A 24,725-nucleotide genomic window follows, 5' to 3' on the forward strand; every position below is an offset into this window, starting at 1 on the left:
TCATTTTTATTGCTAATTTTTTTAGATGTCCGGCCACCTGAAGCATGCCTTTAATGAAAATTATAGTTCATCCTATTCCACAGTAGAGTTTCCCTTTAAAGTATCTTTGGAATTGAACTTTTTTTTTAAGGAAATAAATGCTGCTGATAGATGGAACAGGCAATAAAAGCATCATCTGAAAATTTATTAATGTACCTTAGCAGAGCTGTTCAATATGGAAGATAGTTGGCAATACTGAGGAGTGTTTTGAGTGAATAATGTGGAGTAGATGTGAATTGATACGCCAGTGGTCGTGGTTCATATTAGAGACATAAAGAAAACACTTTGTTCTCTTATCCATCATACACATTTAATCTTGGGGATTCTACTGTGTTCCGAGTTCACTTTGTAAGTCAAATCCAGGGATGAAAAAGAAGAGTTTTGTATGTTTTGCCTGACAGTAGTAACGCTAAACCGTGAACAAATTGGGATGTTCTTTTAAAACCCTGTGATTTATCTGACGCTAGTTTTCCCCCCTTAAAATTTAGGATGCGTGGTCCTGAACAAAAGCTGCTAGCGGTCCCTGGGAATGTTGTTACGGTATTTGCCGAAGCGCTGTCTAAAGTGACAATATATTCTGTGCACCCTTCCCACCACCAGACAACAAATGAGTAAATAAATCACAGAAGCTGAAGTCACCAGGGCTCACTGGGGCGGCTGTCAGCCAGGCGGCGGGCCTCTACATTTTCATTTAGCTTGTAGTAGGTGTGTGTTTATGTTTTGAACTAATCGAATCATCATTAACTACGGAAATGGCTGTGGTTTGTTAAACCTGTTGTGCTAATAGTCACCTGAGGCCAGATCTGACATCTCTGATAAAATCGTCCACTCCCTGGAGAAATGGCCAGGGAACCTGGGGAGAGATGCTGTCAGCAGCATGGCTCATGGCTGGATAAAGAGCACAGATTCTCAGGTAGAATGAGCAGTAAGGCTGAATCTATGGGTGCATGGGAAAGTCCAAGAGGAGTACCTGGGTCCGCGGAAAGAGCATGACACTCGAAATTACACCGTAATTAGATTCTGGCTCTGCCACTACCTGCTAACAGGATGCCTCGTAACCTATTGGAGCCTGTTTTCTTGTCTGTAAAGGGCGCCCAGAATATTTGTCCTATGTCCCCGTGGCTGTGAGTGTGTTAAAGGGTATATGAGGTGGTTTGGTTTAACGCTGAGGTGTTACACAAATATTAGATGCTATTTATCATGTCTTTTGTGTTCTGGAAAGAGCTTAACGTTTCAGGCTAACACTACCAAAGTCTCTTCCTTATGTGATCAAGTCCCAAATTATAGAGTTTTACATTTTTAGTACGAATTAGTAGGTGGATTTAACACACGGCTGGATATCCAGAATGAAAAACAAGTTGTTCTAACTTCTTTGACTGACTAGCTTTCCAAAGTCGAATAGTTGGTTGTCTCTTCATATTCCCGTGGTTTCATTTTGCCATCTTCAAGTTAGAAAGCTACATGTACTTGAGGTGGGTCCCTTCCCTTCCTTTCCCTTCTCTTCCCCTTTCTTCCCCTCCCCCTGCCCTGTCCCACCCTCCCTCCCTCCCTCCCTCCCTCCCTCCCTTCCTTCCTTCCTTCCTTCCTTCCTTTTCAGTGTTAAAAGATAAGGGCAGTCTCTGTCAGAAAAAGAATGAATGAGCTAGAACACAGTATAACTATTATTATCAGACATGCAGTGTTCCTATATGCTGGCTTTGTGTTGGCCATCAGAATTCAAAATAATAAAAATAGAGAGATGAGTGAATTTTATTTTTTTTAAAGCCTTGCAACCAGAAGATACTTAAAATTATTCCTCCCATAAGCTCTTTTCACAGACAGGACTCATGTTGGGCATGATTTCCTATGAGTGTTACAAGTGTCTTTCACTAAATTCCAATTCTAATGTTGCTTACCAGGCCTTTCCTTTCTTACAGGCAGGGAATGAAATGTGCTAAATGCAAAGGTTAGATTAGGTGGCATCTATCGGAGGGCCCAAGAGAAGTACACAGGAAAAAAAAAAGGTTTTTTTCTTTTTTTTTTTTTTCCCAAGGAAGACAGACAGACTCTCTGGAAAAGAAGCACAAAGATTTTATTGCACAAGATATCTTCTAGGCAGCTCTAACCTTAATGGCATTCTGTATTTACATTCCTAAACTTCAGCAGTGTTTAAATACTTATTCTTCTAAATTGAGTCTTTACAGATGATCAAAATTGTAGACATTTAAAGCTAGAAGGGACCTTTGAGTTAGACTATTTCTGTGCATTCTATTCAAAGATGAGGAAATTGAGGGACAGAGAAGTTATGTGACTTGACTAAAATCACACAGCTGGTTAGTGGCAGAGCTAGGACTGGAATGTAGATTTCTTATTTCTACTTGTTCTAAAACTAAAATGGGTCTCTGTTCCCACCCTGGATAAGAATAGGTCACAGTGAAATGGAACTTGATGGACCTCAAGAAACATGTGAGGCTGACCCTCCTTGTATCCTATCAAATGAAAGGCCAAAGTATGTCCACATGTGACACACACTGCCTTTTCCCTTTGCCCAAATTTGTGTTCTTTAATTATCCTCCCAGTCCTGGGCTCAGACCTAGTGTCACTCCCCCAGTGATGGGGTTGAAGATGGCAGGGCCACCATGTTGAGGCCAAGTGTATGCACCAGGCAACCACACACATGTGGTGGGACTGAAAGAAGGGTGGGGAAGGCAATAAACTTCTTTTATTACTTTTTTGTATTATAGAAATTATGAGCTCATTGTCACAACCAGCTGTCAGTTTTCTACCTCATTTAGGACACTGGTGGACAGATTTCTCTCTATTGTTTATAAAAACAATGGGCAAGCAAGCATTATTTTTAAATTAGGAAGACTTTCCAAGCAGGGAAGTTGTTTTCCTCCCATACTGGACACATAGAACCTCTCTTTGAACCTTATTGTCAGTGACTGTGGAAGCCATTGAAAGTAGTTACACACTATTAATGCCATCTGCTTCTGTGAAAAGGAACCAATATAACATGGTGGGCACTGGAGTCTCCGAACTCAAATAGAAATTTCCCAAGGGTTGCTCATCACACTAATACAGAGTAGTTTCTATGGTAGGTCAACATCTGACATCTGTTACTGAAGAAGGATTTAGCAATTTATGGGTGAATATGCCCAGTTTCTCTAGCTTACACCTTCTGTCCCAGTATACTATTCATAGCTACAACAGCCTTTACTCTCCAGTAGGTATTAGTTTAGATGATTAATTATATGTTCATTCTACATTCTATGCTAGTTACAAGAATTAAATCAAATGGGCAACCTCAGAAGTTTATCTGAAGTAAAAATGACTTGTGTTCTATATCGGAGGATCTTTGTCTGGAGGCTCTTAAACTTTGGCATAGATTAGAATTACCTGGGGTGCTCTCTAAAATTACAGATGCCTGACCCCACTCCTAGGTATTGTGATTCACTGACGCCAGAGTCGGCCAAGGTATCTGCGTTTTGAACAAGCAACACTTCTTTCCTCCCCTTACCCCATGAACTGCTTCCAGTGGCTGTCGGCCCACTCCCTGAACAATAGTGACCTAAGAAAATATTAGTTGTCATTGTTGGAGTAACTGCATACTAAAGAATCAAAATCACAAGATAATTTACAAACTATGAGGTCTCGTTTCGTGAGATTGTCGCTTTAATCATGGTTGAGTCAACTCGTACTTAGACTATTGCTGTAGCATCTTACTTTCCCCACCTCTATGTTAACCTCCCTCCATTCCACCCTCCACACTGTACCAGAGAGCTCTTTCGGAATACAGATCCTACCATGTCAACCCCCTCCCACCTACACACACACACAGACACACACACACACGAAAATAGTCAATGGCCATTAGAGTTAAGGCAGTATTCCTTGACTTGTGGCCTGGCCACATTAGCCCATCCAGCCTCACTTTCCTCTCCAGCTATACATATACTTTCCTCCCCAGCTGTTCAGACTCTTTTTGAATTGCCCTCCCATCCTTCCACCTCAAGGTCACTTCCTGGTTGACCTCATGGTGGTAACCACGGGCATTTGCTTTCCTGACTTCTCTCGTATCCCTCTAGTATTGATTTTTGAAGCCCCTGGAAACTCTTCTTCGCAACACACATCACAGAACTGTTTTACATTTGCTGGTGACATATTGATTACTGTCTCCTTCCACAAGACTGTAAGCTCTATAAGAACAGGCTCCACGTGTGTTTTTATTCACCTTTGTACCCCTGGCATCTTCCACAGTGCCTGGCACTCAGGAGCTGCTCAGTACGTATTTGTTGGATGGGTGCATTGATGAATTAGTTACGAAGTAAGGTGACCTCTTGAAACCTTCCCTGAATCCCACTGTGCTGGGCTGGGAGAAGCTGATGACCAGAAGATGAATAAGAAACATTTTGGGAAAGGGTCTTATCACTTTCCTGCATAATGTTTTTGACTGAACAGTAGCTGTCCATCAGTGAGGGGCTATTCTGCCTGCTCTTTGGAGTAACTGAACCCCCTGGACTGTCATCTGTCTGAGCTGAACTGATGCAACCCAGAGCTTTGTGTTGATCGGTATTATTATACATAGGCCTGATGGTGCTGACCACTTGAGAACAAAAGATGAAGGCTCCCCCAAAGGTGAATCATTGCCCTGGTAACCACCTAGAGAAACTTATAGCTCCAAGGATTGCTTTATGTACCGACAAGGCAAAGTTTGATTTAAACCCTTGGATACTAACTGAACTTCTAATCTCTAGCTTCCTGCATACCGGCTGGTATTTGTTGAGGGCAGCAAGCTTATGGTCTCAACCATATATGAAAGTTGTGGGGAGTGAAAGTTGTTTGTGTGGTGGCCTCACTTTTATAGAACTCACTGTTGATTAAAGTCCATAAAGAACTGAAACATGAAAACAGGTCATCTCTGGAATCAACTTATTCTTGTCACAATTTGGCATCGTCAGGAGTGGACTTGGCTCGTTTGTCTTGTTTCTCTCTTAGAGGTTTATATGAAGAATATATTTTATTTAAAATCGTATGTTTCTGAGCTCTGTCTTGCTCTCTTTTTACTAGGTAAATCACCAGTGATCCATTAGCAAAGGAACTAAAATTTCTGATTGAAATGGGTTATTTATGTGTAGACAGAATACGTATGCTTAATTTTTAAATATATGGGCATGCTTTTTGAGTATAATATAAATTCAACAGGTGTCCTTTCTGAAATCCACAGTAGTGATCCGTCAGTAGGGTGTAGCCATATTTCCAGCTCTTCCAAATCTCCCTTTCCCTTCTACCTCTTTGTTTCCACTTACTTTCCTCTTTTGCTCATCTACTTACTTAAAATGTGTCCTTTCCATTTGTCCTCTTTCTCAATATTACATTATACTCTAACACTCTCATTGGTAAGTGATGATAAAGAGACAAGAGTAAAGAAAAGGGTAAGATGGATAACTCTGCAGTACTTACTGGATTTGCTTTAGGGCATTTTAGAATTAGAACACAATGAAATGTGCTTTCAGGTCAATGACTGGCCTGAGCAGTGTACAGATATGGCTTTCTTTCCTGGGCAGTGTCCCTTCAGAGCAGTCACGAGCATCCGCTCCACCTGTAGAGGACATTGGTGGCACTCTGTGCATACCTCAGAACCATCGAGAGTGCCCCCGCGATTTCTAGCTATCAGTGTCTGTGATGAAGGGCACTTTTATGTGAGAAGTATTTTTAAAAACCCTCACTGCCTGTGGCAGGCTGGAAACTGACACCCCAGGAGCTGCCCCCAATTATTGATTCTTACAGGTTGGTGCATAAATGTCCCAACGCCTTAGCCCCTGGGGTGGGATGATTCTGAGGCCTGTGTTCTGCCCCATTTCCCTGAGATTCCCGTGGACTTCACTTCAGTTGCTTAGTAGTGTGCTCTTCAATGGCTCCCTTCTCTGAGTCAATTCCTTACTCCTGTTTTCTGCACTCCTCAAATGAACTACATGCACTCAACTCTTTGTCCTTTAAGAACCCAAGCTAGACACTGACTAATGATTTAGCAATACTAACTGGGAAATTAAGCTGTGAAGTGATATTTTGCAGGGAACCACATTCAAAAAGCCTTGACTTTTCCATCAAAGCCCTTCATCCTCTGCCTTCTCTGCTTGGGAGACCCCTTCCTACCTTCATACCACCTTCGCTGCCATCTCTGGTGCTACCTGTTCTCTTTAGTTCTTCAAACAACTCAGTTGTCTGTATCTCGATAACAAGGCTTCCACTTGTCTCCTCAGTGCCCTTTGGCTGTAGTTCTTTACATTTCCTTCCCTTCGCTGCCACTCTTTCAAATAAGCATCTAAGAAAATTACTTCTATTTTCTCTTTTCACTTTTTGCATAACCACTGACAATTTGTGTATCATACCATCACACTTGAGTCAAATAGCTCTCAAGTCCCCACTAACAACCTTCTTTTTACAAAATGTAGAGGTCCTTTTTGTGTTCTCTTGTCATTTCTGTTACCATTGAACATGTTGATAACATTTGATAACATTTCATATTGATAACATTTCCTTCCTGAAAATTGTGTCTTGAGTAATTGAATTCTTAGAACCTTAATATTGCAAGGGACATTTAGTCCAACCATGACATTTTACATCTGGGGGAAACTGAGGACTGAAAAGGTCTATTGATTTGCCCAGCAAGGAGCAAAAGTGCACCTGACCTACTATCCAGTATGAGAACTGCTTTTGGTAAGTCCTTATTCCATACTTTCAGAGTATTCATAATTTTTATTCCTTCTGATAGAAAACCCTCCCAGCTGGTGTCCTGGCTCCTTCCCTACTCAGCCCACTCTCCATTGTAACAGTCAGGATGCTGTTTCTAAAATGTAAATCACAACCTATCGCTCCCCTACTTAGCCTCCAATTCCTCTTTACTTAAAATAGAACCCAAAGCCCTTTCCATGCCTTGCAAGACCCCCCTACGGTCCAGCTCTCTCTCTGATCTCATTTCTTGCTGTTCTTACTCTTAGAGTCCCTATATGCTCCTTCACACGGACTCTCCCTCAGCTGGTCAGCAGGGCAGGCTTAGCACTGCCACTCAGTGCTTGCTTTATTATTTCTTCTGTTTGGAATGTTTTTGTCCCAGACCATTGCATGGCTGCTTCCTTCCCATTCCCATGATGTGGTCTCAGCTTAAATGGCCACCTCGTCAGACGTGCCTTACACCAATGTCACATCTCATACTGTCCGTAAACATACCACTGGTTACAATTATATAACTTACTGATTTGACTTGGAGTTTGTCATGTTTCCCACAATTAGAATACAAATTCATAGAGTACAGGAACTTTGTCTTGTTTGCCATACCTCCAGCACCTAGACCATCGGATGGCCAATAGTTTGCATCTGATAAACATTTGTAGGATAAATAAATGAATTAATGAATGATATCTGAATGTTTCTCATTTCCAAGAACGCTTTCTTTTACTCTCCAATTCTATTACCCAACTACATCTCAGTGTTTCTTGCAATAGAATCAAACTGGTTTCCTCATGAACCAATAAGGACAAAATGTATTCCTCACGGGGGCCTTTGTTACAGTTTTCTCTTTGACCAAAAATCCCATCCTATGCCTCTCTAACCATTCAAGTGGAATCACTCCACCAAAACATAAGTCATGTTCCATTTCCACGAAATTACACCTCCCAGTCATCACTGATCACCCTTTCTTCAATTATGTAAAGTGACCCTTCCATTTTATGTAACCTACACACTCATATATAATCTATACTATATTGAATTGCGTCCAGTTCCTTCATATAATAATATTCAGGCACTGTGCCTAGACAGTGGAATGTGCATGTGTGCATAAGTACTGCCTATCCTCATTACTTTCGGACTTTGTGAAGTCACTCCCTAAAATTGATTTGCAATCCCGAAATCAAGCCCTGCAGAGCTTTCATGGTCATTCATGGACATTCACAGAGGAGTGAAAACTTTAAGTCATCCGACACCTGTGGTCCCAGCTTAGGTCAACCAAAGCAACGCCCCGCCTTCTTTTTTAAGCTCTTCATTTCTACTGGAAATGTGTCCTTTTTGTGCTCTATTTAGTGACACTTTTTTACGTTTTATGCTTTTTGTGAGCGGTCTTATTGTTGAAGGTGGCCCCCAGGCATAGTGTGAAGTGCTGTCTAGTGTTCCTAAGTGCAAGCGGTCTGTGCTGTGCCTTGTGGAGAAAATGGGTGTTAGATAAGCTTTGTTCAAGCATGAGTTATAGTGCCGTTGGCGGTTAGTTCAGTGCTAATTAATCAACAATATATATTAAACAAGGTGTCTTTAAATAGAAACACTCATAAAACAAGATTACGTATTATTAATGACGAAACTGTTGCAACCAGAGGCCTCCAGAAACCTAACCCTATACTTCCCCTAGGAACAATGATTCAGTATTTGTTAATCCAGTGCTCATGACAACTTTATAGAACACACTGTGAATAATGAGAATTGACTGCAGATGTGAGTATATTATATATGTGGCTGTTAGCCTCACTTACGGATTTAGGAGACAAAGAACCCAAGAGTTACTGAAATTAAGTAGTTTGCCCAAGATTATTTGCCAAGCTGATAAATGGTAGATCTGGAATCCGGTTGCTGTATTCCAAAGGCTTTTGGCTTTCAGTTGATGACACCAGTGGCTTTTCTTTGTTTGTTTGATTTAATTAGCTACAGGATCCTAATTATTTCAGGATCTATATATATGTGTATATATATATATACATATACACACACACACACACATATATATACAAAAATAGAGGTAGATGATATTTTTTAACACCTTTATTGGAGTATAATTGCTTTACAATGGTGTGTTAGTTTCTGCTTTATAACAAAGTGAATCAGCTATACGTATACATATATCCCCATATCTCCTCCCTTTTGCGTCTCCCTCCAACCCACCAATCCCACCCCTCTAGGTGGTCACAAAGCACCGAGCTGATCTCCCTGTGCTATGCGGCTGCTTCCCACTAGCTATCTATTTTACATTTGGTAGTGTATATATGTCCATGCCACTCTCTCACTTCGTCCCAGCTTCCCCTTCCCCCTTCCCCCTCCCTGTATGCTCAGTCCATTCTCTACATCTGCGTCTTTATTGCTGTCCTGCTCCTAGGTTCTTCAGAACCACTTTTTTTTTTTCTTTTTTTAGATTCCATATATATGTGTTAGCATAGGGTATTTGTTTTACTCTTTCTGACTTACTTCACTCTGTGTGACAGTCTCTAGATCCATACACCTCACTACAAATAACTCAATTTCATTTCTTTTTGTGGCTGAGTAATATTCCGTTGTATATATGTGCCACATCTTCTTTATCCAGTCATCTGTTGATGGACACTTAGGTTGCTTCCATATCCTGGCTATTGTAAATAGTGCTGCAGTCAATATTGTGATACATGACTCTTTTTGAATTATGTTTTTCTCCAGGTATATGCCCAGTAGTGGAATTGCTGGATCGTGTGGTAGTTCTGTTTTTACTTTTTTAAGGAACCTCCATAGTGGCTGTATCAATTTACATCCCCACCACCAGTGCAAGAGTGTTCCCTTTTCTCCACACCCTCTCCAGAATTTACTGTTTGTAGATTTTTTGATGATGGCCATTCGCACTGGTGGGAGGTTATACCTCATTGTAGTTTTAATTTGCATTTCTCTAATGATTAGTGATTTTGAGCATTCTTTCATGTGTTTGCTGGAAATCTGTATATCTTCTTTGGAGAAATGTCTATTTAGGTCTTCTGCCCATTTAGGATTGGGTTGTTTGTTTTTTGGATACTGAGCTGCATGAGCTGCTTGTATATTTTGGAGATTAATCCTTTGTCAGTTGCTTCATTTGCAAATATTTTCTCCCATTCTGAGGGTTATCTTTTCATCTTGTTTATGGTTTCCTTTGCTGTGCAAAAGCTTTGAAGTTTCATTAGGTCCCATTTGTTTATTTTTGGTTTTATTTGCATTTCTCTAGGAGGTGGGTCAAAAAGGATCTTGCTGGGATGTATGTCATAGAGTGTTCTGCCTATGTTTTCCTCTAAGAGTTTGATAGTGTCTGGCCTTACATTTAGGTCTTTAATTCACTTTGAGTTTATTTTTGTGTATGGTTGTAGGGAGTGTTCTAATTTCATTCTTTTACATGTAGCTGTCCAGGTTTCCCAGCACCACTTATTGAAGAGGCTGTCTTTTCTCCATTGTATATTCTTGCCTCTTTTATCAAAGATAAGGTGACCGTATGTTCGAGGGATTATCTCTGGGCTTTCTATCCTGTTCCCTTGATCTATATTTCTGTTTTTGTGCCAGCACCATGCTGTCTTGATTACTATAGCTTTGTAGCATAGTCTGACATCTGGGAGACTGATTCCTCCAGCTCTGTTTTTCTTTCTCAAGATTGCTTTGGCTATTCGGGGTCTTTTGTGTTTCATACAGGTTTTTTTTTTTTTTTTTTTTTTTTGCGGTACACAGGCCTCTCACTGTTGTGGCCTCTCCCATTGCAGAGCACAGGCTCCGGATGCACAGGCTCAGCAGCCATGGCTCACGGGCCTAGCTGCTCCGCGGCATGTGGGATCTTCCTGGACCGGGGCACGAACCCGTGTCCCCTGCATCAGCAGGTGGACTCTGAACCACTGTGCCACCAGGGAAGTCCCATCCAGATTTTTTGGAAATTTTTTGTTCTCGTTCTGTGAAAAATGCCATTGGTAGTTTGATAGGGATTGCATTGAATCTGTAGATGGCTTTGGGAGGTATAGTTATTTTCACAATGTTGATTCTTCCAATCCAAATACATGGTATATCTTTCCATCTGTTTGTATCATCTTTAATTTCTTTCATCAGTGTCTCATAGTTTTCTGCATACAGGTCTTTTCTCTCCTTAGGTAGGTTGATTACTAGGTATTTTATTCTTTTTGTTGCAGTGGTAAATGGGAGTGTTTCCTTAATTTCTGTTTCAGATTTTTCATCATTAGTGTATAGGAATGCAAGAGATTTCTGTGCATTACTTTTGTATCCTGCTACTTTACCAAATTCATTGATTAGCTCTAGTAGTTTTCTGGTAGCTTCTTTAGGATTCTCTATGTATAGTGTCATGTCACCTGCAAACAGGGACAGCTTTACTTCTTTTCTGTTTTGGGTTCCTTTTATTTCTTTTTCTTCTCTAATTGCTGTAGCTAAATCTTCCAAAACTTGTTGAATAATAGTGGTGAGAGTGGGCAACCTTGTCTTGTTCCTGATCTTAGCAGAAATGGTTTCAGTTTGTCACCATTGAGAATGATGTTGGCTGTGGGTTTGTCATATATGGGCTTTATTATGTTGAGTAAGTTCCCTCTATGCCTACTTTCTGGAGGGTTTTTATCATAAATGGGTGTTGAATTTTGTCAAAAGCTTTTTCTGCATCTATTGAGATTATCACATGGTTTTTGTCCTTCAGTTTGTTAATATGTTTTATCACATTGATTGATTTGCATATATTGAAGAATCCTTGCATTCCTGGGATAAACCCCACTTGATCATGGTGTATGATCATTTTAATGTGCTATTGGATTCTGTTTCCTGTTATTTTGTTGAGTAGTTTTGCATCTATGTTCATCAGTGATATTGGCCTGTTGTTTTCTTTCTTTGTAACATCTTTGTCTGGTTTTGTTATTAGGGTGATGGTGGCCTCATAGAATGTGTTTGGGACAGTTCATCCCTCTGCTATATTCTGGAAGAATTTGAGAAGGATAGGTGTTAAGCTCTTCTCTAAATGTTTGATAGAATTCACCTGTAAAACCATCTGGTCCTGGGCTTTTATTGGTTGGAAGATTTTTAATCACAGTCTCAATTTCAGTGTTTGTGATTGGTCTGTTTATATTTTGTATTTTTCCTGGTTCAGTCTTGGAAGGTTGTGTTTTTCTAAGAATTTGTCCATTTCTTCCAGGTTGTCCATTTTATTGGCATATAATTGCTTGTAATAGTCTCTCATGATCCTTTGTATTTCTGCAGTGTCAGTTGTTACTCCTCCTTTTTCATTCTAATTCTGTTGATTTGAGTCTTCTCCCTTTTTGCTTGATGAGTCTAGCTAATGGTTTATCAATTTTGTTTATCTTCTCAAAAAACCAGCTTTTAGTTTTATTGATCTTTCCTATCATTTCTTTTTCATTTATTTCTAATCTCATCTTTGTGATTTCTTTCCTTCTGCTAAATTTGGGGGTTTTTGTTCTTCTTTCTCTAATTGCATTAGGTGTAAGTTTAGGTTGTTTGAGATGTTTCTTGTTTCTTGAGGTAGGATTGTATTGCTGTAAACTTCTGACTTAGAACTGCTTTTGCTGCATCCCATAGGTTTTGGGTCGTCGTGTGTCTCCATTGTCATTTGTTTCTAGGTAGTTTTTGATTTCCTCTGATTTCTTCAGTGATCCCTTGGTTATTTAGTAGTGTATTGTTTATTTTCCATGTGTTTTTATTTTTTTACAGATTCTTTCCTGTAATTGACATCTAGTCTCATAGTGTGTGGTTGGAAAAGTTACTTGGTATGACTTCAGTTTTCTTAAATTTACCAAGGCTTGATTTGTGACCCAGTATATAATTTATCCTGGAGAATATTCCATGACCACTTGAGAAGAAAGTGTATTCTGTTGTTTTTGGATGGAATGTCCTATAAATATCAATTAAGTCCCTCTTGTTTAATGTATCATTTAAAGCTCGTGTTTCCTTATTTATTTTCATTTTGGATGATCTGTCCATTGGTGAAACTGGGGTGTTAAAATCCCCTACTCTGATTGTGTTACTGTCAATTGCCCCTTTTATGGCTGTTAGGATTTGCCCTGTGTATTGAGGTGCTCCTATTTTGGGTGCATAAATATTTACAATTGTTATATCTTCTTCTTGGATTGATATCTTGATCAGTATGTAGTGTCCTTCTTTGTCTGTTGTAACATTCTTTATTTTAAAGTGTATTTTGTCTGATATGATAATTGCTACTCCAGCTTTCTTTTGATTTCCATTTGCGTGGAATATCTTTTTCCATCCCCTCACTTTCAGGCTGTATGTGTCCCTGGTCTGAAGTGGGTCTCTTATAGACAGCGTATATACAGGTCTTGATTTTGTTTCCATTCAACCAGTCTGTGTCTTTGGTTGGAGCGTTTAATCCATTTACATTTAAGGTGTATTTATCAATATGTATGTTCCTGATACCATTTTCTTAATTGTTTTGGGTTTGTTATTGTAGGGCTTTTCCTTCTCTTTTGTTTCCTGCCTAGAGAAGTTCCTTTAGCATTTCTTGTAAAGCTGGTTTGGTGGTGCTGAATTCTCTTAACTTTTGCTTGTCTGTAAAGGTTTTAATTTCTCCATCGAATCTGAAAGAGATCCTTGCTGGGTAGAGTAATCTTGGTTGTAGGTTTTTCCCTTTCATCACTTTAAATATGTCCTGCTACTCCCTTCTGGCTTGCAGAGTTTCTGCTGAAAGATCAGCTGGTAAGTTTATGGGGATTCCCTTGTATGTTGTTTGTTGTTTTTCCCTTGCTGCTTTTAATCTTTTTTCTTTGTATTTAATTTTTGATAGTTTGATTACTATGTATCTTGACGTGTTTCTCCTTGGATTTATCCTGTATGGGACTCTCTGTGCTTCTTGGACTTGATTAACTATTTCCTTTCCCATATTAGGGAAGTTTTCAACTATAATCTCTTCAAATATTTTCTCAGACCCTTTCTTTTTTTCTTCTTCTTCTGCGACCCCTGTAATTTGAATGTTGGTGCATTTAATGTTGTCCCAGAGGTCTCTGAGACTGTCCTCAATTCTTTTCATTCTTTTTTCTTTATTCTGCTCTGCCGTAGTTATTTCCATTATTTTATCTTCCAGGTCACTTATCCGTTCTTCTGCCTCAGTTATTCTGCTATTGATTCCTTCTAGAGAATTTTATATTTCATTTATTGTGTTGTTCATCATTGTTTGTTTGCTCTTTAGTTCTTCTAGGTCCTTGTTAAATGCTTCTTGAATTTTCTCCATTCTATCTCCAAGATTTTGAATCATCTTTACTAAAATAACTCTGAGTTCTTTTTAGGTAGACTGCCAATTCCCTCTTCATTTGTTTGGTCTGGTGTGTTTTTACCTTGATCCTTAATCTGCTGTGTATTTCTCCATTTTCTCATTTTGCTTAACTTAATGTGTTTGGGGTCTCCTTTTCACAGGCTGCAGGTTCATAGTTCCCGTTGTTTTTTGGTGTCTGCCCACAGTGGCTAAGGTTGTTTCAGTGAGTTGTGTAAGTTTCCTGGTTGGGGGGACTAGTGCCTGTGTTCTGGTGGATGAGGCTGGATCTTGTCTTTCTCGTGGGCAGGACTGCATCCGGTTTTGTGTTTGGGTGCGTCTGTGACCTTATTATGATTTTAGGCAGCCTCTCTGCTAATGGGTGGGGTTGTGTTCCTGTTTTGCTAGTTGTTTGGCTAGGCTGTCTAGCACTGTAGCTTGCTGATCATTGAGTGGAGCTGGGTCTTAGCGTTGAGATGGAGATCTCTGGGAGAGCTTTCGGCATTTGATATTACTTAGAGCCGGGAGGTCTCTGGTGGACCAATGTCCTGAACTCGGTTCCCCCACCTCAGAGGCACAGGCCTGACACCCGGCCGGAACACCACGACCCTGTCAGCCACATGGTTCAGAAGAAAAGGGAGAAAGAAAGAAAGAGAGAAAGAGAGAGAGAGAGAGAGAGGGAGAGAGAGAGAGAGGGAGGGAGGGAGGGAGGGAGGGAAGGTGGGAGGGAGGAAGAAGGAACAGAAAATAGTTATTAAAATAAAAAATTTAAAAATATATTTTTAAAAATTTAAAAAGTTAATAAGAAAAAGAAAGAAGAGAGCAGCCAGACCTAAAAACAAATCCAGCAATAATAACAAGCACTAAAAACTATACAAAAACAAACAAACAAAAAAAAACTGGACAGACAGAAGCCTAGGACAAATTGTAAAAGCAAAGCTATACAGACGGCATCACAGAAAGAAGCATACACATACACACTCAGGAAAAGAGAAAAAGGAAAAATATATATATTTTAAAAAAGGAATAGAGCAACCAAATCAATAAACAAATCTACCAATGATAATAAGCTTTAAATACTAAACTAAGATAAACATAAAACCAGAAACAAATTAGATGCAGAAAGCAAACCCCAAGTCTATAGTTGCTCCTAAAGTCCACCACCTCAATTTTGGGATGATTTGTTGTCTATTCAGGTATTCCAAAGATGCAGGTACATCAAGTTGATTGTGGAGATTTAATCCGCTGCTCCTGAGGCTGCTGGGAGAGATTTCCCTTTCTCTTCTTTGTTCACACAGCTCCTGGGATTCAGCATTGGATTTGGCCCCGGCTCTGCATGTAGGTCGCCTGAGGGCGTCTGTTCTTCGCCCAGACAGGAGGGGGTTAAAGGAGCCGCTGATTCGGGGGTTCTGGCTCACTCAGACCGCTGGGAGAGAGGGGTGTGGTTGCAGGGCGAGCCTGCGGCGGCAGAGGCCGGCGTGATGTTGCACCAGCCTGAGGTGCCGTGTGGTCTCCCGGGGAAGTTGTTCCTGGATCACGGGACCCTGGCAGTGGCGGGCTGCACAGGCTACAGTGAGGGGAGGTGTGGAGAGTGACCTGTGCTTGCACACAGGCTTCTTGGTGGCTGCAGAAGCAGCCTTAGCGTGTCATGCCTGTCTGTGGTGTCCGTGCTGATAGCTGCGACTCGAGCCTGTCTCTGGAGCTCATTTAGGCGGTGCTCTGAATCCCCTCTCCTCACACACCCCGAAACAATGGTCTTTTGCCTCTTTGGCAGCTCCAGACTTTTTCCCGGACTCCCTCCCGGCTAGCCGTGCCTCACTAGCCCCTTTCAGGCTGTGTTCACGCAGCCAACCCCAGTACTGTCCCTGCGTTCCGACCGAAGCCCGAGCCTCAGCCCCGCCTGCCCTGGCCAGTGAGCAGACAAGCCTCTCGGGCTGGTGAGTGCCGGTCGTCACCGATCCTCTGTGCGGGAATCTCTCCGCTCTGCCCTCTGCACCCCTGTGGCTGCGCTCTCCGGCTCCGAAGCTTCCCCACCACCCACAGTCTCCGCCTGCGAAGGGGCTTCCTAGTGTGTGGAAACCTTTCCTCCTTCACAGCTCCCTCCCACTGGTGCAGGTCCCGTCCCTATTCTTTTGTCTCTGTTTATTCTTTTTTCTTTTGCCCTACCCAGGTACGTTGGGAGTTTCTTGCCTTTTGGGAGGTCTGAGGTCTTATGCCAGCGTTCAGTAGGTGTTCTGTAGGAGTTGTTCCACTTGCAGATGTATTTTGATGTATTTGTGGGGAGGAAGGTGATCTCCGTGTCTTACTCCTCTGCCATCTTGAAGGTCCCTCCCTAGGTGATATTTTTTAAAAGCTTGCTTTACAGTCTCAAGTTAGTGTTTAATTACAGTGATCCCAAATCTTGAAAGAGAAGTAGAAGGACCTCTTTATTTCAAAATTGTGTTGGTAACTCTGCCAATTTCAAGTTTCTTACCATGGAAATGAAAGTCTGCTGAGTGAACAAACCTTAAAGAATCAAAGCTGTGAAAATACAGTCATAACCTGGATATTTGTCCCAGCCTGAGGATCTGCACATTAAACTTGCTGAGCCTGAATCTGGGCTGAACTTACACCTGCTGCAGAAGTGAACACACCTGTACATTGTATGTGGACTTGCCCAGGCCTGATTTCATAAAGAGCTATCACCTGCCTAGTCAGTTGCACATTCTTATAAAGAAATGGAAACTTATCTTGAAATCTGTAGGAAACAGATTAACACCTGTTTGTCTGTACAGATTAACATGGGTCAAGTTTCTATGTAGTCTCCAGTGTTTTATATATCTATACATACACATGTATACTTATATATGTGTACATATACGTTGACGTTTTTACTTCATATCTTATTTTCAAAAAACAAGTTAAATAATTTCAGGACTTCCAAAGTACTTTTGTGAACACAGTTTGAAAACCTGGTTTTTTTTTCCCACTTACACTATTCTTTTCTCAGTAGATTTTTTAAGTGCTTAAAGGTTAAGAATCGTATTTTTCGTGCTTCTGTATCTGCAAATGATCTTAGTTTAATGGTAAATATAAAGAAGCCTCTCACCGTTGATAATCCAGTTTAGCCCACGTGGTTGCCAACCAGCTGTTTTTAATACAAAGATTTCTGCAGCATTGTGGTTAGAATTCAAAAGTGTGATGGAATGATGTCACCTGATTCTGTGGCACGGTATCTTGATGTATGTACAAAAGTGGATGAAATTTTATTTTTATGTGATAGGCTCTTGACATTTCTTTTTCCCTTGAAAACAAGAGCCAATTGTGAGGCTCAGATTAATACTTCTCAACTTCCAAAGAGCTGCCAGAGACAAGGTTGAGTGAGGAACCTCCAGCAAGCAGGGAGGGAAGACAGGATAACATTTTACGTCTGCCTCAAGGCTATAGTACAAATCCTGGAGTGTTAGAAAGGGGACTGTAGGGCCCTTAAGAGCCATGTTATTAGTGAGCCAAAGGAGCTAAATGGTTTCAGCTTAGAATTCTGAAATCATTATCATTTCAATATTCTGTGATATTTTCTTTTCCCTTAGTTGAATGGTTGCATGTCCAGTGACTTTGATGATCTTATTATAGGAGCTAAGCTGTTCACAAGTCAAGGTATCAAGGTTGACTTATTTTTCCCCAGTTTAGAGCACAGCTGAATTTCATGCTGCATATAAAAATGGATTAACCACATGACTCCACCTACCGTTTTTATGGGCTCGGTCACTTCTCCAACAGAGCAGAGGACATGTGCATTCAGTGGTGGTGACTCAATGACTTGTCCCACCAAGATTCATTAAAATTATCTACTGTGTTTACTAATATAAGCCCCACTCAGAATTTATTTAGCAAAACCTTCTCTACCTCAGCCCCGGAAAGAATGCAGAAAGAGTAGGGAGGTTCCAAACTTCTCAACCTTAAACTCTTGCTTATTTTTCAGTGGAGATTATTGAAAACAACAATTCTTTCTTGCTTCAGGAAAAACTGTCAGAGGAAGAGAGAAAACACAAGGAAGCTTTGGAAGACCGTCACATGGTGGTAGATGAGGATTCAAGGAGTGAAGGCAGCAGTGCAGATGAGGGGAAAGAAAAGACCAAATTGCTGTTAGAAAGATTGAAGGCTCTAGAGGTAAGAAATGGAACAATTTTTACACGTTTACAGAAAAATAACCGTGTTCTGCTTCTTGTATTGGCCCCACTTTTGAGTAAATATAAATCTTCCTTTCTTAGTTCTCCCAGACTAATAGGATCTAGTAGCTCCCATTGGGATGCCTTTGTCAATGATGAGCACAGGGTTAAAATTTGTGACCCTGAAAGAGTCTTGGCCTAGTGACTATGATTGTACTGCCTTAAAAAAGTGCATAGATCAGTAATTCATTTCACTTCCAGTTTGACCCTCAAACTGGATCAGTTTCCCTAAAATTGCAAGTTCCTTGAGGGAAGGGCTATGTGATATTTCGCTTTGTTTCCCAATGCCTAATGATCAAATAAGTGAATGATAAACAAAATATTGAATACTAGGTAAGGGCAATTGTAAGAAAAATAATTTTAAGCAGTAGAGCTATTTCTTCAAAGAACAAAAAAGCTTGTGCAGAAGTACACCATGTAAGACATATAAAAATAGAGGTGAAGTTGAGCTAAGGGGTGCTGTAAGGAGGGTTTTCAACCGCTGTAGTCTTCCAAAACAGTTGAAAACTGTGGTCTATTACTTAGTGGCATTTGACATCACTTAGAGTGTTAATTCCTGAATATTTATAGCAGTCCTCAAAGGGCATTTCAGTTATTAGTTCACATGCTGAAAGATCTAGCAAAGATGCCTTTTGCCATGAGTTGTCTTACCTACTTGCAATAAATGTTCTGTTTGCATATAGAACTGGGACGTAATCATTTTTAAGCAAGGACTATGGTAAGCCCACCTTTTCTTAAACTAGGCACAAGGGACCGTCAGCCAGTATCTAAAAATGTAGTTCTTCCCTAGTGTCTATAGAATCCTGAAACTTCCTGCAGTAATGTGAAGAAATAAGACCTCGAGAGATCTTGTTTTCTGCAGTTGGTTTCTGCAATCCTGACCCTAACCCTAACCTACCACCTTGTCTGTAGGTGCATGCCATTTTTACTTAATCTCCTCAGCAATAGTGAAGCAAAATAAGTAAGATTATGCACTTTGGAGTTGGGTTTGAATCTCAGTTCCATTCTTTTCTAGTTTTGAAACCTTAGGCAAATTAATTAGGCTCTCTGTGTGTCTGTTTCCTCAAATGCAAAACTGGGGATGATAATAGTAACTTTCCTTCCAGAGAAGTATCGAGGGTTAAGTGAGTTAATATTTGTGCAACAGTGCCTGCATATGGTCTTTTCTATCCTCCTACTCCAAGGCTCCTGCCTTTCCTTACATGATTTTCCCCCCATTTATCTGAATGCAATGGTTAATATAAGAACTATGAATGAAAAACTTCAGCTGCTCTACACAGGAGTGACTTAAGTGCGTTATGTCACATATGGGGCAGAAGAGAGGTCAATTTAGGGAACCGCTGATGGTTCCTTTTCAGCAAAGGGCCAGTAATCACCCCTGTTTCCCCAAAGGTTCTCACACTTTTATCATTTTTAATATAATCACCACGAAAAGTGGGAAAGCCTTCTCAAGGGAAACCGAGGTGGTTGTCTGAGAGTTTTGAGAACTCATGGCTTTGTCTTGAGGTTGAATTAACTGGATTTAATAGTAGGAAGGAGTTGTTATTACAATTCATTTCCCTAGAACCGTAAACTTAAATTGTTAGTTTTGTTGATGATTGCAGTGCACATTGCTTTTAGTTCATCTAATTGTCACTGAGACAACTCTGTGAAGGACATTTTATTTAATCAAGCTATAAGTATTTTAAAAACACCTTTGGCAGCAAATGTTTCTTAAACCCTCACTGAGTAAATGAGAAGCACCATTTTTTTTTCCTTTCACAGAGATCTTTACACTTCAGGCAACAACTCTTGCCTCCAGCATCATTTGGATGCAATAGATGATATCTCTAAATGCCATGAAGCCCCGCAATTTTAATTTACAAACATATTTTATTTTCTAAAGTAATGTCCTCTAGTCACAGTGTCATATCTTGTTCTGTAAAATTCTTTGCTCAATAGTAAATGAACTCTCTTTGCTCCCAAATCTCACTATTGTCTACTTAAACAGATAATAAAAAGAAATCTATCACATATAGACATACCCCACATACACACACACTCATGCATCATCTGATTTTCATATGAATTTCATTTTACTTTATTTGATTTTTTAAAATTTACTGTTCGTGTTTGTATAGAATCCTTTGCATAAGTTAGCAATTACTGTGAGAAGATAGAGGGCTGCTTTTGACAGATCGTAATCACAGCTGGTCACAGACCCCCTACATAGATTTATGCACTTTAACAAAATGCTCTTTTGCAAGATTGCAGGTGAATTAACCATAATGCTTCAAAATTATTTTGAATTTTGAATGTCATACAGCAAGATTTTAGAAAAACAAAACTATTTTCCATCAGTGTATTTTTGAAACAACCATATTTGTGTACCTTAATCCCTTGGCCCCTGGTGTGGTAGGAGCAGAGAAGGATGGTTGTCAGGGTGATGGAAAACAGATTTCCTGAATTCCTGCTCCACAAACAGGTCCCAAGAAGGTGCGGAAAAGAAGCGACACAAATTTACTTTTAATATTATGTTCTTGATGAATATCACTATGTTATTCAAAACCAGCCTAGGGAGGAATGGATTGGGAGTTTGAGATTAGCAGTTGCAAACTATTATATATAGAATGGATAAACAACAAGGTCCTACTGTATAGCACAGAGAACTGTATTCAGTATCCTGTGATAAACCATAATGGAAAAGAATATGAAAAAGAATGCATGTTTATATATATATGTGTAACTGAATCACCTTGCCGTACAGAAATTAACACAACACTGTAAATCAATTGTACATGAATAAAATAAATTTTATTTTTTTAATATCTTTATTGGAGTATAATTGCTTTACAATGTTGTGTTAGTTTCTGTTGTACAACAAAGTGAATCAGCTATACATATACATATATCCCCATATCCCCTCCCTCTTGAGGTTCCCTCCCACACTCCCTATCTCACCCCTCTGGGTGGTCACAAAGCACGGAGCTCATATCCCTGTGTCATGCGGCTTCTTCCCACTACCTATCGGTTTTACATCTGGTAGTATATATATGTCCATCCCACTCTCTCACTTTGTCCCAGCTTACCCTTCCTCCACTGTGTGCTCAAGTCCGTTCTCTACATCTGCATTTTTATTCCTGCCCTGCCACTAGGTTCATCAGTACCGTGTTTTAGATTCCATATATGTGTTAGCATGTGGTATTTGTTTTTCTCTTTCTGACTTACTTCACTCTGTGTGACAGACTCTAGGTCCATCCACCTCATTACAAATAATTCAATTTCGTTCCTTTTATGGCTGAGTATTATTCCATTGTATGTATGTGCACCATCTTCTTTATCAATTCATCTGTCGATGTACATTTATGTTGTTTCCATGTCCTAAAAATTGTAAATAGTGCTTCAATGAACATTGTGGTATATGCATCTGTTTGAATTATGGTTTTCTCAAGGTATATGCCCAGTAGTGGGATTGTTCTATTTTTCGTTTTTTAAGGAACCTCCATACTATTCTCCATAGTGGGTGTATCAATTTACATTACAACCAACAGTGCAGGAGGGTTCCCTTTTCTCCACACCCTCTCCGGCATTTATTGTTTGTAGATTATTTGATGATGACCATTCTGACCGGTGTGAGGTGATACCTCATAGTAGTTTTGATTTGCATTTCTCTAATGATTAGTGATGTTGAGCATTCTTTCATGTGTTTGCTGGCAATCTGTATATCTTCTTTGGAGAAATGTCTGTTTAGGTCTTCTGCCCATTTTTGGATGGGGTGGTTTGTTTTTTGATATTGAGCTACATGAGCTGCTTGTATATTTTGGAGATTAATCCTCTGTCAATTGCTTCATTTGCAAATATATTCTCTTCTAAGGGTCGTCTTTTCATCTTTTTTACGGTTTCCTTTGCTGTGCAAAAGCTTTTAAGTTTCATTAGGTCCCATTTGTTTATTTTTTATTTTATTTCCATTACTCTAGAAGGTGCGTCAAAAAGGATCTTGCTGTGATTTATGTCATAGGGTGTTCTGCCTGTGTTATCCTCTAAGAGTTTGATAGTGTCTGGCCTTACATTTAGGTGTTTAATCCACTTTGAGTTTATTTTTGTGTATGGTGTTAGGAAGTGTTCTAATTTCATTCTTGTACATGTAGCTGTCCAGTTTTCCCAACTCCACTTATTGAAGAGGCTGTCTTTTCTCCATTGTATATTCTTGCCTCCTTTGTCAAAGATAAGGTGACCTTATGCGCATGGCTTTATCTCTGGGCTTTCTATCATGTTCCATTCATCTGTGTTTCTGTTTTTGTGCCGTTACCATACTGTCTTGATTACTGTTGTTTTGTAGTATAGTCTGAAGTCAGGGAGCCTGATTCCTCCAGCTCTGTTTTTCTTTCTCAAGATTGCTTTGGCTATTCGGGGTCTTTTGTGTTTCCATACAAATTGGGAAATTTTTTGTTTTAGTTCTGTGAAAAATGCCATTGCTAATTTGATAGGGATTGCATTGAATCTGTAGATTGCTTTGGGTAGTATTCATTTTCACAATGTTGATTCTTCCAATCCAAGAACATGGTATATCTTTCCATCTGTTTATATCGTCTTTGATTTCTTTCATCACTTTCTTAAAGTTTTCTGCATACAGGTCTTTTGCCTCCTTAGGTAGGTTTATTCCTAGGTATTTTACTCATTTTGTTGCAGTGGTAAATGGGAGTGTTTCCTTGATTTCTCTTTCCGATTTTCCATTGTTAGTGTATAGGAATGCAAGAGATTTCTATGCATTACTTTTGTATCTTGCTATTTTACCAAATTCATTGATTAGGTCTAGTAGTTTTCTGGTGGCATCTTTAGGATTTTCTATGTGTAGTATCATGTCATCTGCAAACAGTGACAGTTTTACTTCTTCTTTTCCAATTTGGATTCCTTTAATTTCTTTTTCTTCTCTGATTGCTGTGGCTAAAACTTCCAAAATTATGTTGAATAATAGTGGTGAGACTGGGCACCATTGTCTTGTTCCTGATCTTAGAGGAAATGCTTTCAGGTTTTCACCAATGAGAATGATGTTGGCTGTGGGTTTGTCATACATGCTTTTATTACGATTAGTAAGTTCCCTCTATGCCTACTTTCTGGAGGGTTTTTATCATAAATGGGTATTGAAGTTTGGTAAAAGCTTTTTCTGCATCTATTGAGATTATCATATGGTTTTTATCCTTCGGTTTTTTAATGTGGTGTATCACACTGACTGATTTGCATATATTGAAGAATCCTTGCATTCTTGGGATAAACCCCACTTGATCATGGTGTATGATCCTTTTAATGTACTCTTGGATTCTTTTGCTAGTATTTGTTGAGGATTTTTGCATCTATGTTCATCAGTGATATTGGCCTATAGTTTTCTTTTTTGTGTGACATCTTTGTCTGGTTTTCATGTCAAGGTGATGGTGGCCTTGTAGAATGATTTTGGGAGTGTTCCTCCCTCTGTTATATTTTGGAAGAGTTTGAGAAGGATCGGTGTTAGCTCTTCTCTAAATATTTGACAGAGTTCGCCTGTGAAGCCATCAGGCCCTGGGCTTTTGTTTGTTGGAAGATTTTTAACCACAGTTTCAATTTCAGTGCTTGTGATTCATCTCTTCTTGTTTCTATTTCTTCCTGGTTCAGCCTTGGAAGGTTGTACTTTTCTAAGAATTTGTCCAGTTCTTCCAGGTTTTCCGTTTTATTGGCATATAGTTGTTTGTAGTAGTCTCTTGTGATCCTTTCTATTTCTGTGGTGTAAGTTGTTACTTCTCCTTTTTCATTTCTAATTCTGTTGATTTTGAGTCTTCTCCCTTTTTTTCCTGATGAGTCTGGCTAATGGTTTGTCAATTTTGTTTATCTTCTCAAAGAACCAGCTTTTAGTTTATTGATCTTTGCTATTTTTTCCTTCACTTCTTTTTCATTAGTTTCTCAGCTCGTCTTTATGATTTCTTTCCTTCTTCTAACTTTGAGCTTTTTTCTTTTTGTCCTTCTTTCTCTAATTGCATTAGGTGTAAGGTTAGGTTGTTTATTTGAGATGTTTCTTATTTCTTGAGGTAGGATTGTATTGCTATAAACTTCCCTCTTAGGAGTGCTTTTGCTACATCCTATAGGTTATAGGTTTTGGGTCATTGTATTTTCATTGTCACTTGTTTCTAGGTATTTTTTGATTTCCTCTTTGATTTTTTCAGTGATCTCTTGGTTGTTTAATAGCGTATTGTTTAGCTTCCATGTGTTTGTAGTTTTTACAGTTTTCTTTTCCTGTAACTGATATCTAGTCTCATAGTGTTGTGGTTGGAAAAGATACTTGATACGATTTCAGTTTTCTTAAATTTACCAAGGCTTGATTTTTCACCCAGGATATGATCTATCCTGGAGAATGTTCCGTGTGCACTTGAAAAGAAAGTGTATTCTGTTGTTTTTGGATGGAATGTCCCATAGATATCAATTAAGTCCATCTAGTCTAATGTGTCATTTAAAGCTTGTGTTTCCTTATTTATTTTCTGTTT

At 39.6% G+C, this 24,725-nt stretch overlaps 1 protein-coding gene across 1 annotated transcript in view; it reads left to right on the top strand.

Annotated features, from left to right (window-relative positions):
• NCKAP5 (NCK associated protein 5) overlaps window positions 1-24,725 on the top strand; it is a 965,176-nt gene that overhangs the window by 652,519 nt on the left and 287,932 nt on the right. Inside the window, exon 7 of the mRNA XM_060016917.1 lies at window positions 18,029-18,178. Within this exon, the coding sequence (XP_059872900.1) occupies window positions 18,029-18,178 (150 nt within the window). The remainder of the gene's footprint in view (window positions 1-18,028; window positions 18,179-24,725) is intronic.

Source organism: Delphinus delphis, chromosome 7 (assembly GCF_949987515.2).
Source record: "Delphinus delphis chromosome 7, mDelDel1.2, whole genome shotgun sequence".
NCBI lineage: Eukaryota > Metazoa > Chordata > Mammalia > Artiodactyla > Delphinidae > Delphinus > Delphinus delphis.